Genomic DNA, 19658 nt, shown 5'->3' on the forward strand with positions numbered 1-19658 from the left:
GAACTAGGTCAGCTAGATCACCTGGTACATCTACTTTCAGTTTTTTTAAGGAATCTCCATTATGACTGTGCTAAGTTACATTCCCACCAATAGTTATATAACAGCCCCTCTTTTTCTCTGCATCCTCTCAAGCATTTATTTTTTATCAATAGCCATTCTAACCAGGGTGAGATAGTATCATTGTAGTTTTTGATTTACATTTTCCTGATGGCTAATGATAACTGAGTATTTTTTCATATATTGGCCATCTATATTTCTTCTCTGAGAAGTAACTATTCAGAATTTTGCCCATTTTAAAATTAGATTATTTGATTTTTTTTGCTACATTTTTTGAATTTCTTAAATCATCTGTCAGATGAGTAGTTGGCAAATATTTTTTCCCATTCTGTAGGCTGTCTCTTCACTCTGCTGATTGTTTCCTTTGCTGTGAAGAAGCCTTTAGTTTGATGTTATCTCATTTGTCAGTGTTTGCTTTTGCTTCTTGTGCTTTTAGAGTTCTATTCAGAAAATTATGGCCCATACCAATGTCTTGGAGGTTTTCTTATATTTTCTTCTAATAGTTTTGAGTTTTCCATCTTAGATTTACATCTTTGATCCAGTTTGAGTTGATTTTTGCACAGGGTGAAAGTCAGAGGTCAGGTTTCAGCCTTCTACATGAGGAGCTCCAGTTTTCCCTGCACCATTTATTGAAGAGGCGGTCTTCCTCCACTGTGTATCTGTTCTGGTGCTTTTTTTTAGAATCAGTTGGCTGAAGATTTGTGGGTTTATTTCTGGGATCCTGGTTCTGTTCATTGATTTGTGTATCTATTTTTGTGCAATGCCATGCTGTTTTGGCTACTATGACTAGCTCTTGTATGTCTTGAAATCAGGTATCATGATGCATCTATTTTGTTCTTTTTGCTTAACACTATTTTGGCTATTCATGGTCTTTTGTGCTTCCATATAAGTTTTGGGATTTAAAAAATATTTTTATTATGTTACTGTACTGGGGGTACATTGTGACATTTACAGAAGTGCTTGTAATATGTCTTAGCTAAACGCATCCCCTCCATTATTCTCCTTTACCCTCCCTGCCTCCCTTCTTAGAATACTTTCAACAGGTCTGATTTTTCAGACCTATTTTTTAGTTCTATTTTTTAGTTTTTTGAGCAGTCTCCATACTGTTTGTACTAATTTACATTCCCACCAGCAGTGTATGAGTGTTCCTTTTTCTCCACATTCTTGCCAACATTTGTTGTTAAAGTTTGTGTTCCTGATGGTAGCTATTCTAACAGGAGTGAGGTGGAATGTTAATGTGTTTTTGATTTGCATTTCCTTTATAGCCAGGGATATTGATTTCTTCATGTGTTTTTTGACCATTTTTATTCTTCCTTTGACAAAACTTTGTTCAGTTCATTTGTCCAATTCTTCATTGGGGCATTTGATTTTTTGGGAGTTCAGTTTTTTTTTGAGCTCCCTGTGTATTCTGGTTATTAATCCCTTGTCAGATGTATAGCTGGCAAAGATTTTCTCCCATTCTATGGGCTACCTCTTCAATCTGGTAACCATTTCTTTTGTTGTGCAGAAGCTTTTTAGTTTCATGTACTCCCATTTGTCAGTTAGGCTTGTTTTATCTAGTTCTGTAAAGAATATATTGGTGATTTAATGGAGGTTGCATTGAATCTGCTTTGGGTAATATGGGCATTCTAACAGTATATTTTAAATCAGTGAACATAAGTGTTTACAGATTTTTTTTTGTCTTTTTCAATTTCTTGCATCACAGTTTTATGATTTTCATTGTAGAGATGTAGAGATCTTTTACTTCCTTGTTTAGGTTTATTCCTAAGTATTTTTATCTTTAATAGCTGTTACAGAATTTTTATACAAATTGGATACCTTTCATGATTTTGCCCTCAGAAAATTTGTTATTGATGTATAGAAAAACTACTGATTTTCATATGTTGGTTTTTGTATTCTGCTTTCTTGAATTTGTTTTTTAGTTCTAATATTGTTTGGTGGAGTCTTTTGAGTTTTTCTACGTGTAGAATTATATAATCTGCAATAGGGATAGTTTGACTTCCTGCATCCTTTAGTTTGTGCCTTTTAATTCTCCTTTTGCCTAATTACTCTGGATAAATGTTCTCCTAGTATATTGAGTAGGAGTGGAGAGAGTGGACACACTTATCTTCTTCCTAATCATGGAGGAAATGCTTTGTTTTTCCCCATTCAGTATGATGTTGACTATGGATTTCTCATAAATAGCTTTTATTATATAGAAGTACAACCCTTGTGTACCTAATAAGTTCAAGATTTTTATCATGAAAGGATGTTGAATTTTATCAAATGCTTTTTTTCTGCATCTATTGAGAGATCTTATTGTGGTTTATTATTTTGAGGCAGGGCCTTAGTATGTAACCCAGGCTGATTTTGAACTTGAGATCCTCCTGCCTTATCTTCTGGAGTGCTAGGATTACAAGTGTACACCACTACACCTGGCTTGGATCATGATTTTTTAAACTTTCATTCTGTTTCTATGATGTGTTACATTTATTGATTTGTGTATGTTGAACTGTCTTTGCACAGGTCACAGTCACTATTCTGGGCCATGATAGGTTCACAAGGCAGCTAATCCTAAGCTAGTGCAATGAAAGTCTGTAGAGTCCCAGAGATGGCACTTTGCAGGGGTTTGTGACCTGTAGAGCAGTCTCAAGTCAAATGACAGCTCACTTCTTTTTTTTTTTTTTTTTTTTTTTTCAGTACTTGGTTTTTTAACTCAGAGCTTCACACTTGATAGGTGGGTGGTGCTCTACCACATAAGCCACTTCACTAGCCCGTGTGTGTGTTGGCTGTTTTTCAGATAGGGTCTTGTGAACTGTTTGCCTGGATGGGCTTCAAACTGTGATCTTCTTGAGCTCTGCCTCTGGAGTAGCTAAGATTACAGGTGTTGAGCCAGTGGTGCCCATCGACAGCTCAGTTCTTGAGTTGGCTCCTGGCTACCGTGCTCTGGGGCTTGCTGGGAGATGAGGTGAGGGCCTTTCCCAAAGGCTGCAGGCCTGTGAGGATTGTGAGATTCTGACAAGGAGCCAGGACCTCTGACATCTGCATCGAATTTGCTGGGACTGTGGCCTTCACCTGAGTGAGACTTCTCCCTCAGCTGTGTAGTTGGGGTTGCCCTTGTGGGGTGTTTTGTTCCTCTTTTATGTTGTTGTCCCAGGTCTCTGGATGTTAAGGGTTCTAGTCTCTCTTGATGATTTCCAGTTTTCTGCCATGGTCACTCACCTCACAGTGCAGTTGTGCACCTGTGACTTTGGTTCTTTGTGGAGGAGGAGGTAGTGCTGGGCATTTCTAAGCAGCCATCTTGAATCTCTCAGGAAGTATGGTTTCTACTGAACATACGTTGCTTTGCATCATTACACAGTTGGAACACCATAGATCAGGGTCCATCTGCATAAATAATAGACAAAGACAGTGATTCATTTTTAGGAATTGGTTCACATGGTTATGGGGTCTGACAAGTTGGAGATCTGCAGGGTAGGCTGTTGAGCTGAAGATTCTGGCAGGAGTGGATATTGTAGTCTTGAGTCCAAAGTTAGTCTAGAGGGAGAATTCCTCCCTCTTTGTAAGACCTCAGCCCTTGCCTTTTATGGTCTTCACCTAATTGGATGAGGCCCACCCATGTTATGGAGGCTGATCAGTTTACTCAAGGTCTATTGAATGGTAACGCCATCTAAAAATACCTTCCTAGTGACATCTAGATTTTTGGAGATGCTTCCTTTTTAATTTTTTTTCTTTTTCCTTTTTCTTTTTTTAAATTTTGAAGGTGATTCTTTTGGAAAATTGTGCCAGGAAAAAAATATTGCTCTCTTGTATAATGGATTTCAGGAAAGTAGCACAGTATATGCTAGTGTGAGAAACTTTTGGCATCTATGATGAAAATGCACAATAATCTTTTCACATCAGAGGCTCTATTAGACTTTTGTGTTGCTGTGGCAAGATACCCAACATAAACAACTTAAGGTAGGAGTATGTATTTTAGATCACAATTTCAGAGGTTTTAGTCCCTAGCCCTTGGATCTGTTGTGAAGCAGAGACTACTTACATCATGATGGACAGGAAGTAGAGAGATAGACAGGAAGGAGCCAAAGATAAGATATACCGAAGGACCTGTCCCCAGTGACCTACTTCCTCTAGCTAGACTCCTGTTTCCTGTAGTTTTCAGCACCTCCCAAAATAACACCACCAGCTGGGGACCCAAACCTTCAACATACGAGACTTCTGAAGGACTTCATATCTAAACCGTAACAGTGGCTTTGTTTTAAAAATTAAACACTTACTCCTTTTTTAAAATGAGAAAATAGAGGCTTAGCAGTTAGATCCAGAACATGGCAGAACCTGGATGTGAACCCATTTGCCCTGCTTATCCACTGCATTGCCTCATTTGTTAGTTATTGGTATAGATGGTGACCATGGAAAAAGTGGTGTCTTGGAGGAAGCCCAAGAATGCAAATCATATTTTTAGGAAATATTTTATAGCTGTGATTGATAAGTAGAAAGCATCATCATCATGATGTTAGACCATTTAAAAATTTTAAAATAAAGAACATAGCTAGGCACTGTGGTTCAAGCCTGTAATCCTAGCATCTTGGGAGGTGGAAATTGGAAGGATGGCAGTTTGAGGCCAGCCCAAGCAAAAAATTCATGAGACCCTGTCTCAACCAATGGCTGGGCATGGTGACCTGCTCCTGTCATCCCAGCTACAAGGGGAAGAATAAATAGGAGGAATTTGGCCCAGGTGATCTGGACATAAAGCGAAGACCTTATCTCAAAAATACTCGTAGCAGAAAGGGCTAGTGGCATGACTCAAGTGTAGAGAGCATGCCTAGCAAGTGTGAGGCCCTGAGTTCAACCCTTAGTACTGCCAAAAAACCCAAAATCCCCAAACCTCAAAAAGTACAAAGAATAACATGACAATCTTATTTCTATCTGTGATCCAGGGTAAACAGATGTTTGTTTCAGATTTTTTTGAAAGAAAAACTTAGTGACATCTCTGAAGTTCTCTCTGTGCATCTCCTGCATCCATTCCCCACTTCCCGCTCTTCCTTCTGACACACATACAGTTCTTACTGTCAATTTGATGTGTATTCTTTCATGTTTTTATACTTTTGTGATAAATAGATGTACTGGGACAAAGAACTTTTAACATTAATGTTTTCATCTTAAAAAATAAATGTTTACTTATCACATACATACATCATATATATAATTTCATACTTACAAACAAATCTTCTGTCTATAAACAATATGATATCAGTAGCTACCAGAAAGTAATTGTTATACTCCAGCCTTGGTTCTAAGTACCTTTACATGTATTAACTAATTTAATCTTGACAGCAATGCCATGAGTTATGTTCTGTTACCCTCATTTTACAGATGAGAAGACTGAGGTAAAGGAGATTAAGTAACTTGCCCAGGGTCATGGCTGTAAGTGGCAGTACTCTTGCCTTTCATAGGTAACAGTGTTTTGGAAATTAAAAAAAAACTTACATGAATAATGTCATATTTTACCTAACACTCAAAAACTTGTTTTCACTTAGCATTTTTGAGGTTCAATTCATTTTGCTGAATACAGATCTAATTAAAGTGCTCTGCTTTATGATTTCTGTCTATAACAAAGCCACCTCTTCTCCAGCCATTCTCATATTAATGAATTTCAGTTTTGCTTCTCTAAATTCTCCATATTATAAGCAAAAGCTGCAGTGAGCGTGCCTGCGCTCTTTCTGTGCACTCAAGTGAGAGTCTTTCTGGACCACCCCACCTGCTAGAAGAGTGGCTGTGGCAAGGGAATTTTACACTCTCAACTTTTCTAGATAATTGGCAAAATTTCCCCTCAAAGGCTTATGTCTCAATTCACAGTGTATATTTCCACTAGTGAGAGACTGAATGTACACATGACCAATGGCCTGCCCCTATACAAAAATAAGAGTTCTGGGTTCTAATTTCCAGTCTGCAGCAACTCACCAAGGAAACCAGAGTTTTATCTACAAGTAGCCCAGGAAGCCAGCCTGCTGCAAGTCAGGCTTATAGAAGGCATCCTTGCTTTTTCCATAACTTCTGTGACAGTTCACTTAGAATGGGCAGGATTTTTAATAATTAACAGCTCTCCTAATTTTTGTCCTTACCTCCAACCTAGCACCAACGAAAGAAAGCCAAGTGTGTATCCCTTGCCAGTCCCTTAAGATTCCCCACTTCTAGTTAGCCACTCGACAGCTGCCCCCTGCCAGTGACCTCCCATTCAGGCATACCTGAAGCCTCGTCTTTTTCTGCTATAGCATTCCCATGCCTCTGCCTGCTATTGCTTTTCTCATTTGGTTGATCGTCCTTTGTTTCTGTGGAAGTGATGTGTGGTTCCCATCATTTTGTAGATTTATCTTCCCACTAGTAATGTGTGAGGTTCTTTTTCCCCACTGATATTATCTGACTTTTCTGCCAGTGTTGTGGGTACACTGATAACTCACTATTGTTATCATCTGTGTTTGCTTGATTATTAGTAAGATACAGCCATTATTTGAGACATTTCTTTTCAGAGGTAATTTTAGGAGTGATATAAAAGGAGTTATAAGCTGGTGAGGTGGCAACACTTGGGAGGCTGAGGCAGAAGGGTTGCGAGTTTGAGGCCAGCTTGAGACAGTGAGACCTTGTCTTAACAAAACAGAACAGAATGTAATGATAGAATTAAAAGTTATGGTCTTGTCCAAAATATACTGTAAGATTTGGAGGAGCGAGATTAGAATTTGAAGGTCTCTTGAGTCTCAGTAGTTATTTCTTGGTTTCAAATGCAAATGGTTTAATATTTTTCTTATTCTGTAAGATACATGTTTTCTTTGGGTCTTATTTAGATAGACTTCCACCTACAAGGGTAATGATGTTTTAAGATGTGTGAGTGTACAGACATCAGGTGGTTGGCTTTATTTAAGAAGATAGGGGACGTGGCCTAGAATCATTATCTTAGACTTCTTTCATTTAAGCAGAAAAGGTTTTTTTTTTCCTAAGCTAAATTGTAATAGGACCTTAAATGAAATGAAAACTGGAGACCTCAGGTCTCCCCTGCCCCAGATCACCTGAGTGCTCGTAGAATCCAAGGGCTAGGAGTGGAGGAGGAATGTGGAGAGCTGGTAACCTAAGTGACGCCTTAGCCTGCCACCTGCATGAGAGCCTGGTGAGATTCCATTTCTCTCACTCGGCCTCCGTGTGGAAGGGCAGTGTCATAAGTTCTCCTGGACTTTGAGTTAAGCGCATTCTCTCTGGTTCTCCTTGGCAGGCAGGAATTTGTGGATGCTTATGTGAACTATGTCTTCCAAATCTCCGTTCACGAATGGTTTAGCGCCTTCTCCAGTGGCTTCCTAAAGGTGTGTGGTGGCAAAGTATTGGAGCTCTTCCAGCCTTCGGAGCTCAGGGCCATGATGGTGGGGAATAGCAACTACAACTGGAGAGAGCTAGAAGAGGTAAGCTCAGAACATTCTGTCTTTAGCTGAGTGTGGTGGAAACATCTGTAGTTCCAGCACAGGGGAGGCTAAGGCAGGAGGATTGTGACTTCAAGCCCAGCTTGGGCTACATAGTAAGTTCAAAGCTAGCATGAGCTTTGTAGGGAAACCCTGTCTCAGAAAAGCAAGAGTTGAGGATATAGCTGAGAGCTTCAAGCTGCCTAGCTACAAGCTTTCCTAGCATGTGCAAGGCCCTGGGTTCAATCCCCAGCAGTTATTTCTTAGTCTCAAATGCAAATGGTATATAATGCCCACTATAATAATAATTTTATTCTGTAATACATTTTCTTTTTCGGACAGACTGCCACCTACAAGGGTGATTACTCAGCCACACATCCCACCGTGAAACTATTCTGGGAAACATTTCATGAGTTTCCACTGGAGAAGAAGAAGAAGTTTCTCTGTAAGTATTAGTAATCTCCATATAGTATTTGTCCATGTTTTATTCTTAACATATGGTGTAGGATGATATACTCCATAGGTAAGATTTAACACTTTTAACTGATAAAGACTAATTTATGTTTTCTGTCTTAATGATATTTTAGGCACAAAATAGGTTGTAGACCTATTGCTCAACTATTGTATCTGTTGCTCAACAGGAAGGTAAAAGGAAGGAAAGAAGCATTCCACTGATTTTTAATTGCTCTAAAAGTAATAGTTATTTTACCAGGTGTGGTGGTACATGCCTATAGTCCTGTCTACTCGTGAGGCTAAGACAGGAGGATCATTTTTGCCTAGGAGTTTGAGGCAGCATAGTGACACTCTATCTCACACCAAAATAAAAATGAAAATAGTTTAAATAAAAGTGATTTTGTTAAGTATTACATTTATGAAATGAAGTTGTTTGGACTATGTTATGTTTGTAGTCTTTTAAGAATATGACAAGTCACAGTACATGTCAGAAGAGTGAAATGCCTAATATAATGCATGGATCAAATCTTGCAGTTTTTGTGAAAGAGGGAGACAGGGAAAGCAAAGCCAGTAGATCCTAAGTGGAAACTCAGTGGCCAGGTGGCACAGGCCTCCAGCATTGAGGTGGGGGAGGCCTCAGGTCTCAGGGACTTGGGCTTCTTCCTGGTTTCTTTATGGACGGTTCCATTTGTCTGTGGCAGTAATTCCATCCCACTTCGATTTTGTGAAAGCTTGTAATGTTTCTGAGGGCATACATTTTTTATTTGAGAGCATTTCTGAGCATCCATCATTCTGTTGAATATGGATTGGTAGGTAAACATGATTGTATTTCCCATGAGAGCCACAGGGTGTCATGCCTTCCTCTGTGCTGCCTGGAGACCTTTGAGAACAGCTCCCGGTTTGCATAGCTGTTAATGCCACTTTTATCTCTCTGTAGTGTTTCTGACAGGCAGCGACCGGATCCCCATCTATGGTATGGCCAGCCTGCAGATTGTCATCCAGTCCACAGCCAGCGGGGAGGAGTATTTGCCTGTGGCCCACACTTGCTACAACCTTCTTGACCTCCCCAAGTACAGCAGCAAAGAGATTCTGAGGGCACGGCTGACCCAGGCCCTTGACAACTATGAGGGCTTTAGTTTGGCCTGAGGCTCCCCAGCTTGTCCTAGACTCCCCTGCCTTCCTCAGTGTCCTCATTGAGGCCTATACAGAATATCATGGGGAGTGATTTCTATTTTTTTATTGTCTGAGTAGGTTGGGACTTTTGAATCCTGAACCTGATTGATGTGTTTCTGGGATTGTAAGTAGTGAACAGTCTTTTTGAAAAATCAGAGTTTGGGGATGGGATGAACAATTGGCTCTGGTAGGGGAGGTGGTTTTGATTTTGTTTTAAACCAAGCTACCCAGTGTTCCTTGCACCTGTGAATGTGTTGCACTCTGCTAGGTGGAATGGCAGTAGATTTTTAAACTTTGATTTCCCAAATACTCTGTCTCGATCTTTCCTCACAATACCTTCTATCCTCCTAACTTCTCATTCCTCTCCAAGAATGATCCAGACTGATCCGTCCCTCTTACCTGCGCATGCAGACCATCTCCTTTCTCTGCAGCTTTGGCAAGATCTGGCTTGTTGCAGCACTCCTCTGACCCAAAGGAAGAAAGGACTCTTCAGAAACTCCCGATTCCAAAAAGCTGAGTCTGGGGCCATTACTTTGTTGGAGCTCCTAAGAATTTCGGGAGCCTTTATGAACACAATCTGCTTTTAAAAAAAATTCCTTGAAGGAATAGCCTCCTTAAGATATGCAGAGCATGTTAGAGTTGCGGCTGAGCCTGATTTTGTTTAATTGCTCAGCCATACCCCTTTTACAATATGATGATTTGATAGAGTACCTACAACTCCAGTTCTCTCGCTGTTGGAGCAAGTTGCATTAATTTTTGTAGAGTATATTGGCCAAGGAAAGTAGAAATAATACATCTCTTGTCCTTTCTCCATTACATCTTCTACCACTTTCTCTTTTCCTCCCTTCTTTCTACCATGCTTCACTCCCTCTCTTCTTTACGTCATCCTGTTCTGTTATTTCACTTGGTTCTTCCTTCCTTTTCTCCTTCTAGTGGATGCATGCTGTGGTTTTTTTTTTTAAATTACAAAATTTCTACTTAGACTTTTTCCCTCTTCTCTCATTGTTAAGACTTAAGGACCTTGTTTATGATGGAATTTTTGTTTATCACATTTGAAATGCTTGTTTACAGTGGGGATGGGGGGGATAGTGTTTAAGTCAAATACATGTATCTCAAAAATGACATGCTCAACCTCACTCATCATGGAATAGGAAAATTCTACATGATCAAAGAACTTATGTAAGCCTAATTTTAAATTCCTAGTAACTAGAAGAAAGACTTATTTATATGAAATATTTATGAACTGTGATATAGCATCAAGTCTTGATGAAGGATTATAGAATTTTTCTTTTTGTTTTTAAAACTAACTCCAATTGCTAAATTGGTGGTTTTTCAGTCTTTATAAATACAAGATTTAAAAAAGATATACAGTTATATGAAATGTTTATTTTCTATGTGTGTGCATATAGTTCAATATTATGCAATAAATTTGGTGTTTTAACTTAAAACCATTTCTTACTGTATTTGCAGATGGACATCTTGCTTTTAGTGAGAAGCATTAGGTCATATGCCTAATTTGGTTCTTGCCATAAGAGGTGGAACCAGGTGCTATAGAAATTGAGAGGAGAGCAGGGGCAGGAACAGATGGCATGAGGGAAGCATGGGCCTTCTGTAGCCTGTGATGGGTGAAAGGCATTTCCCAGAGAGGGACCGGACCTAGTAAAGGTTTAAACGTGGGAGCTTATTTAGGGAAGGGTCTGGAACAGTTCAAAGGGAGTATCCAAGGCAGTAGATTAATGGCAAATAGGATGGGGGAGGAAGAAGATGGATTTTGACCCAAAGAACTAGGTTTGGCATTAGAATTTTAGTGGATAGCCATGTAGATTTGTTTAAGAATTTGGAACCTTGGGGTGGTATAACCTAAGCCCAGTTTTAAGAAGGAAATTTTTATGGATGGTATAACTTTGGTGGAATTGGAATGGGTTGGACAGAAACAGAAAGACTACAGCTCAGAGCAGTAGGCACACTGGTCATCCCAGCCCTGGGAGGCAGAAGCAGGAGGAGCCTGAGTTTAAGGCCAGCTTGGGCTACACAGCAAGACCATGTCTCAAAAAAACCAACTCCCTCTCCCCCACTCCCCCCCCCAAAAAAAAAGGAAAAGAGCAAATGAATAGGAGAAAAAAGGAGGAGGAAAAACTGAAGATGAATCAATTAGTTATTCATGTAATGGTTGATGGTAATTAGCCCACTGACATGTGCCATTGGTGTGTGAAGCTCAGCAAAAAAGTTTTTTTTTTTTTTTTATATGAAGTGGGATTTATTAGAAAGGAAAGGCTATAACTAGAGAAGCGCAGTGGAGCCTGGAAGCTGGTAGCTCTGCAAAAAAGTATTTTTAATAAATTTGTAAAATAAGTATGATGTTGTTTCACTAGGTTTAATAGCTTTCCAGTAAAAATGTCCATTCAAAGAACATTTAATAACCTGCATTACGTATATGTTTGAGGGACAGAAAACACCCATGATACTTCATTTTGAACAGAAGAGCTGAGTTATTTTAAGTAACTTTGAGGCTTCAGAATCCTTACCCACAAAATAAGGAAACTGGGCCAAATAATTTCTAAAGTCCCTTTGAGCTTTGAAGTTCTATAATCCTATTATCAAGGACAGTGACAACATGGAGACACCCAATAAACATTTCTAAATATTCCTTACATGAATGAAATTCTGTGCTGCTTCCAGAACTCTGTGATTTTTCTGGGATATTTTCCTCTTTTTCTCCTTCATCACTTAATGCTTTAGACAGCAAATTCTGGATTTGCCATCCTCCTTGCAAATCTTGGAATGAAGCGTCACTGTTTCAGTCACTTACCACAATAGTGAAATTCTTTGAACCCTACTTACAAAATGAAATTGCCAGTGAAAATGTAACTAGGCATTCGTTCTGCACATTCCTTGCGAAAACCTTGAGATGATTTATATGGTCCTTATTAATCCTGGAAACAGTGCTAGGAAATTACAGCCCTTGAGCAAAAATGATTTAACATTTTTAAAAGGACTGGAAATGTTAAAAAGAAGGGTACGTGACAGACTGTATCACCTACCAAGCCCAATGTATTAATTGTATTAATTAATTTCTACTACTTTGTAGAAAAAAAAATCGGATTTGTAGGAATCACAATAACTATGGATAACCTTCACAAAGCCTTTGGAATTTGAATCATAGTTTCATGTTGAACCAGAAAAAACCAAGAATTTTGACTTTTCTTCCAAAGGAGTAAACAAATCTGATTTTAAGATTAACTCATAGAAATGGATACTAAGAATCTGACTGTAATGGTAGACCAAATTGATTGATCCTGCACAGAAGTACTTTGTATTATCCAGTTTAACCACCATAACCCTTCTAGCTCTGCCATTTTCTAGCTCTGTGGCCCTGAATGGGTTTCTTGAGCTCTGTGTCATATTTTTTCCTATTTGAAATGGGGACTGGAATAGAGAGGTTAAGAAACCTCAGAGTTTGGGCTTTTCTACCACACAGGTAAGAAAACCGCATTTTTATTTTTCAATCTAGATTTATAGAAAAGTGTAAAGATAATACTGAGTTCTTACATCCTTCATTCACTTTCCCCTAAGGTTAGTGACTTTCTTATATCACTGTGGTGCACTTATTAAAACTAAGGAGCCAATACTGGAAGTCACTATCAACTCCACTTTATTTGGGTTTTCAACCAGCTTTCCACTGATGGAAAGTCTGATCCAGGCTTTCCCATTGTATTTAGCTCAAGAGTTAAGTTCTGGGATTTCAGGCTTTGCCTCTGATAATAGCTGGAGTGCAGGTATTCTGTGCCATCTCCACCTTCCCAGGCAGCCATGATGTGTATGGATGGCATTGACCCAGGGTAAGGGGAAGGTCCTCTTACAACAGGCAGCTTATCAGGCCAGTCCATGGGCGCTGTGAGACCATTAGCCCCCAGGTAGACTCTGCCTTGGCAAGCAGCTCCATTCTCAGTAACAAGAATTACTGATCTTCAGGTCACAGTGGCTGGCAAAAGGCAGCATTTCCCATGGGAAAACACCTTTTATTCCCATAAAGAGGAGGTTTACATTTACATAAGTTTGGCCATCTATGGGTTAAAGTTAAACTTTATTGCAAGACTTCTTAGACAACTTTGTAAATCTCAAAGAGGGGGAATAGAGCATTTAGCATTTACCGAACTTAGTTTTCCATGGAACTCCCTATTTTTGGCAGTTTTTTTGTGGGGTGGGTATGTATGTGAAGGGAGCTTAGTATCTCTTAATTTCTCTCCAAACTGTAGTTTAGAATAGTCAAATAGTTAACCAGATAACAGGGAGAAAAGTGAGTTAAAGAAGGGGACATTAGAGAATAGTAAAACAGACCTGAGGTGATACCCAACAAATTTTGTATTAACACACGCATAGGAGAAAAAAGAAAATCAAAGTTGATCTGCAGAATTTCATCATTTCCTTTTATGAAGCTTTTTTTATTAAGAAAGTATGGGTTAAGTATGGCTCTCAAGATGAAACCAAGCAAATTTTATACCAGCCAAGTCTCTAAAATGTCTAAGAACACAATACCCGTGTCACCTTTAATATCTTTCACTTTGTTAATAGCACAGGCTGCTTGATGATGAGACTTCTGGTTTATGAATGTCTCCTGTTTTTTGAGATGTCTTGATGGAGCAGTGATAGGAGCCATAGGTGGCTCCACCTACAACAGGTCACATAACAGAGCAGGAGCTCATGGTAAGGAAGGGGAAGAGGAGAGCCAGTCCTCCTGCCTTTAGAAAGGAAGGAAGTTCTATTGAGTGGACCAAGGGAGTTCTCCAGATGAAAGTAATGCAGAATTTATAAGTGTGCCTTTCTAATTCCAGTTCTTGGAAAAGAAGGATAATGAACCTCATGAGAGCAGGGCCATGTGGAGGTATGGCCCAAATCTCTGTTTGAGTACTGAGCCTACAGTGCAGGTAGGGGCTGCTGTCCACACCCAACCTGGTATGGATTTAACGTTGTGCCCTTTACACTGGACCAGGACACAGAATAGGTGCTGGAAGAGGTACCTACCCCAGTGAGGGCAGACTCCTTGGTTCTGTATTAATAACAGCCTCTCCCATGGACTAGCCAGTTCAGGTTTTGGTGCTTTATTTCCTTCCAAAATAATGGAGTATACATTCCTTAGTTATCTGTAGCACCAAGAAAATGAGTTTCAGATGTCAGCTTTTTTTCCCCCTGCACAGAGTGGCTGGATGCTTGGCAGGATGCACAGTCACATGGTTTTCAGATCTTTTAAAAGCTGATTTTCCTGAGCTTAATCCCATGGGAGTTAGGTACAATTTATGATAATTATTGATTCAGTTCTTGCTGGGGAAGAACTTCCTGAGAAACAAGAATTAAAGTACACACACACATACACACACACACACAAAAAAAAAAACATTAAACCAGACCAGTCTTTCATGGTCACTTTTTCTGAGGATTAGGAGAAAAAGAAATCAAAGAACAAGTTCTAAAATATCCCTATTCCCTCCTGGGTCTTCAGAGACCAGTGCCCTTGAGCGAGAAAGTTAACAGCCAGTGCCAAGTAGGTACTGGATCACAGTCCCTGTAGGGCTGGCCTGCCATGGCCTAACCTTCTGGTGTTTTTAAAAATGATTCTCTTGACCTTTCATGCCCGAGCATTCTCAGGAGCTCAGATGTTTGTGAACCAAGTTCAAGTTCAAGTCACTGGCACACTGAAGAGGAGAGCTGGAGCTTCTAAATTTCTGAGGTAATAGGGTAGGGACAAGCCTCATTCAATTTGAATCTGAAAGCTGGCCTGAGCAATGGCACTGGCAGTTTGTGCCTCCTACAGATGGACGTGGGGTTGGAAGACCCCAGATACTTTCCTAGTCTCAGCCTCGGCCAATGGCTTTTGATGAAATCCTAGTGTGATCGTTAGAAGCTTGCCAAAAATCGGAGCAGCTCCCTTCCCAAAGGCATATTTAGATTTTAGGTTTTAAAAATACACCCCAAGACAGAAATTTTGGGACATGCAAGTGACCCAGAACTCAATCCAAAGGTTATTCTGTTCCTTTACTCCACAAAACTCAGGCATTTCCACATTGATCTCAGCTTCCATCTCAGTTGTTCTTACATGTCTGAGCAGATTTGGACCTCCCAAAATGTGTTGGGGTGAAGTAGACTTAGAGGGTTTGCCTTGCCCTGTGAGGGAAGGAATTTAGCAAGCACTAATCCTTCTGAGAAAGCGGCACACAGTTTGCGAGGTGATTTGTTTGAGAACAGCAAAAGTCACACTTATCTTTTGCCTAAGAGAATAGGTTAATGTTCCCATGAGATATGGTTCATCCTCATAACACCAACTTGTGCTTACTATGTGCTAGAGGCGTGCTCTGTTTCTGACTTCCACAGACAAGGAACCAAAAGGTGATGGAGGGAGATGATACTGGGAAACACAATTCTTTTTTGAAAAGATGCAAAATGTGTTGCTGGACTCCATGATAGGAAGAATCTTTATTCGCAGTGTGCCCTCAAGCTTCAGGCAGACTCTGGGTGTTGGCAGCTGTGCTGGTCTCTTGTTAACTCAGGATGTTGGGTTAATGGGTGGAGCTGCTCACTTCCACAACTCCCCATGATGCGGTCTGCACACCTCCTTAAGGTGAGGCTCTGGACTAGCAGCATGGCAGAAAGATAATGATGCAAGGCCCTCTGCAGCTACCATATCCCAAGATCCCAGACATTCACAGTGCGAGTAGCACTGCTTTGTCCTGTGATCACTTCCCTCTCTCCCTTTGTCTGATCTGGTACAGTAATTTTAACATTTGGAAGTAACAGTTTCAGAAAAATCAGTTCTTCACAATGTCTTGAGAAAAATTGAAGCATCTAAAAAATGGTGAATTTCAGAATTCATAGTAACATAATTTGTACACACGTAGTCCCAACTGGGGATCTGAGCGGTCTCAGAGGCTGGGTTCCTGCTGTGCTTTGCACTGGGCCATGTTCCTCAGGAAAGCTGTAGCACAATGAGGAGCCACTCTGCTGTAAGCCTTGTTGCTGGAGAGAAGTGAGAACCAAGCTGTCAGCAACCCTGCTTCCTGCCAAACCCCACTTGTCTGTCTGCCAGCCAGGATTCGAAAACTGCGTTTGGGAATTTGGACTTGACTTTGACTGAATCTGAAATTCTACTGTGTATATACAGTGTTGGCAAGCTGACCCAGTTTAGGGATAACTCTGATACATATCTTTTTCCTTTTTTGTGGTACAGGAGATTGAATTCAGGGCTTTGAGCTTGCTAGGCAAGTGCTCTACCACTTGAGCCACACCCAGTTCTTTTGCTTTCTTTTTAAGTTTGTTTTTCAGATAGGGTCTCAACCTAACTTTGCCCAGATTGGTCTAGAACCAGGATCCTCTCATCTCTGCCTCCTGAGCAGTCCCCACAAGCAGTTCAGTCACACGATCCTGACACAAACTGCAGAACTTCCACAATTAAAAATATTTTATTCTCTTTATATAAAATATAGCCATGTACAAAAATGTACATAATGATTTTCATTCAATTTACATTTTGAAAAAGGACATTGGTAATTTCAAAGGCTTTCTGCTTACATGTTATATGTAAACATTGTTCTGGGCCACATTACTTAGTGAAAGTTTATTCATTCCTGGAGATTTTTCACAACTCCTAGGTGCTTTCAGATGGAGAATTAGATCTGCTATTGAAGGTTTCTTGAGTCACACACATGACTGACCCTCTTCTAGATAAAATGAGACATAAATGCTACTTCCTAAGAGGAGTATGAAGCTGTGAACATTGATACTTATTTTACATGCACATGTGTGCATGTTGTTTTGAGCTCTGTCTATAAAGGCATCTTCTCTGAAGAATCAAGGTAGATGAGTGCAGATGCCTGGGGTCCCAGTCAGCCTACTGGGGCAAGTAGCCAGTGCCACTGTGCAATGCCAAACTGTGTACACTACTTCTGCTTAGAGCCATATATAGGAGTTCCGGTGTGCACATGAATATGTAACAATTTGAAAATATGTTGAATTTTTTTGACACAGTGCTCTCTGTAGTACATTTTGAGGGCCAAATGGGCAAAAACATGAAACTGAATGAAGGAGAGGCAAGCGCATTCTGGGTTCCACCACATGCATTAGGGCTTTAGGGAAAATGCTGCTTCAATATTTAGGGTGTAGTTTTGTCCCTCCCTACTGCTTCCACCAAGAGGACACTGCAAAAGAACATGATAGGGCATTGGCTTTGGCACAGCAACCACCTCTCCCCACTTGGAAGACAAGAATCCAAGAAGCAGTGTCAGGGAGAACTGTCTTGAAAGCAAACAGCATTTAGGTTATGGAGCAGTTAATAGTTTATGGCATTCAACTATAAATATACCATCAAAAGCAAAAACATGGCATCTTCATTATCAGATTTAAAATAGCTTTTGGAAATTAATACTTTAAAATGTGATTCTCCTTGTAAACCTGTGACCGGTTCTGGCTGCTGGGCCCAGTTTTCTCTCTTGAAAACCAGACAGCTCTCTCTCCTTGACAGAACCATCTTCATGGCCATTCCTTTATTCTGATGATAAACCCAAGTATTAACCTTATAAGGAATTCCAAGTCCTGCCACATTCACAACCACTCAGCCATCCCTCAGGGGTTCCCAACTGCTGGCCTCAGGACATCTTATTACAGTACTTACCATACAAGTTCAGCCCAGAGGCATTTGTCCTGGGCTAGCAATGTAACACCTGGGAGCAGACACACCCTGCAAGAGGCTCTTCCCTGACCATGCAAGTGTTGCATCAGAATGAGACAAAGAGAAAATTATGCTGCTCTTACAGAGACATAGCTGATCCCTCCCTTGACAATGAATACTAATCTTTTGACTTCAAACTGGCAAGCAAGGAGAAGAAATCTAATAGTTCACGATGCAGGCTTACTAGCAACTTACAAAAGAAAGAAATTCTCCAGTTTGGAATCTGATTTGGTCTTTCATGGAAATTTTCCCTGAGTTTGGAGATCACTGAGATTGAGCTGGCTTTATCCTAAACATTATATCTCCATGGCTTAGAAAGCAAAATCCAAACTAAATGATTCTAAGGTGAAATTCATTAGTGACACCATACTTAATATAAACATCTATTTCAATGTTTACTCCAGACCAAACACAATAAAAGCAAGTGCTTATGAAAACTGCAAGCCTTGGCTATCACTAATTCTTATGAGCACATAATCAAGTTTATTCATGCTTTACCTTTACTTACCATTGTTATTAAATAACCACTGACATTTATTTTGTTGGCATGTGCTGATAAACACACATTCCCAAGACAGCAAAGGAAAAAATCCCAGTCTAGAGCATTCTGTCTGTGTGAAGCCAATTAAGACACTGCCTCCAGTGCCTGGAGATGCCAGGCTGCAGAAACGGTTGCTGTGGAAACCAATTTGCCTGGCCATTTCTGGCAGAGCCAGAAACCACTAACATGCTTTCAAAAAGGATCTGGTGTAAACATGGCTCCCCTTCATCTGGGCTCCATGCTGAGGGAACACGCATTAGAAATTACAAAGGAAAACATAACATCCCGTACACAATTTAGTTTACTGTAACTTGGCGTTTTCTTTTATTGAATCATACAAATTTAAATGGGGATTCCTGAATAAATCTTTTAGGTAATTTACCTTTGGCAGAAACAACAGATTTCAAAACATCTAGTAGCTTATATGTAGCATTGAAAAAAATTCTATAGTGTGTATATATATATATATATATACATATATATATATATATATTCTTTTTTTCAAAACAATGCTCTTTAAACAGATGTGCTTTAAAAGTTAAACAGTAATGATTTGATTTATATCATAGCTTATTTAAGAGAACAATTACTTAAAAAGAACAGACCAGACGTGTGTGTGTTTTAAAAAATACAATTTTTTTGGTCATGTGAATGATTCATGTTCAGATTTCAAAAATAGAAAACATCCTAAAGTGCATCATTTTATTTATAATAGAACTCCATGAAATTATAGCCACCTGCAATGTAAACAGTAGGGCAGAGTACATCCAGCTATTATTTTCATGTACACTTACTGTAGGATTATGTACCGTCTTTGAGTGTGGTGGTTAAAACCAGGGTACTTCCAACACACAGCTCATGGTTCTCTACGATTACTTTAAAAAGCAAACTTAAAGGCATTCTTTCCCCATATCTGACTGAGGAATTTCTAACCGACAGAGGCGAGCCCCCTCACTTCAGCAACAGAGAACAATCTGACCCGGCCTTAACATTGACAACTGGCTGGCAGTAGAGTTTGACATTCCTCTTCCTTTTCTTCTTTGTATTAAAAATGTATTAGAAAGCAACTGCAAGACAAGGAGGGCATCTCTGCTGCTGGTCTGACCTGCAACACTGTCACCCAGGGGCACAGTCTCCTGAAATACCTGGTGATACGTGGATGGGTGAACAGACACCTCTGCTCTACCTCATGAAGCACAAAGGTGGACCTTGAGCCCGCTTTCTTCAGGCAGACACAGAAGGTGAAAAAAAAAAAAACAAATCACAAAGTGACAGCAAGCACACTGAAGAGATGAAT

At 39.9% G+C, this 19658-nt stretch overlaps 1 protein-coding gene across 4 annotated transcripts in view; it reads left to right on the forward strand.

Annotated features, from left to right (window-relative positions):
- Herc3 (HECT and RLD domain containing E3 ubiquitin protein ligase 3) overlaps window positions 1–19658 on the forward strand; it is a 162493-nt gene that overhangs the window by 109660 nt on the left and 33175 nt on the right. For 2 of the 4 annotated variants that reach the window (XM_020174608.2, XM_020174610.2), the window contains 3 exons: window positions 7298–7481; window positions 7821–7923; window positions 8869–19622. In XM_020174608.2, the coding sequence (XP_020030197.2) occupies window positions 7298–7481; window positions 7821–7923; window positions 8869–9077 (496 nt within the window). In that variant the 3' untranslated portion in view covers window positions 9078–19622. Of the gene's footprint in view, window positions 1–7297; window positions 7482–7820; window positions 7924–8868; window positions 19623–19658 lie in introns of those variants that run through there. The other 2 variants (XR_012435616.1, XM_074041346.1) reach the window with 1 other exon arrangement.

Source organism: Castor canadensis, chromosome 9 (genome assembly GCF_047511655.1).
Source record: "Castor canadensis chromosome 9, mCasCan1.hap1v2, whole genome shotgun sequence".
NCBI classification, from domain to species: domain Eukaryota; kingdom Metazoa; phylum Chordata; class Mammalia; order Rodentia; family Castoridae; genus Castor; species Castor canadensis.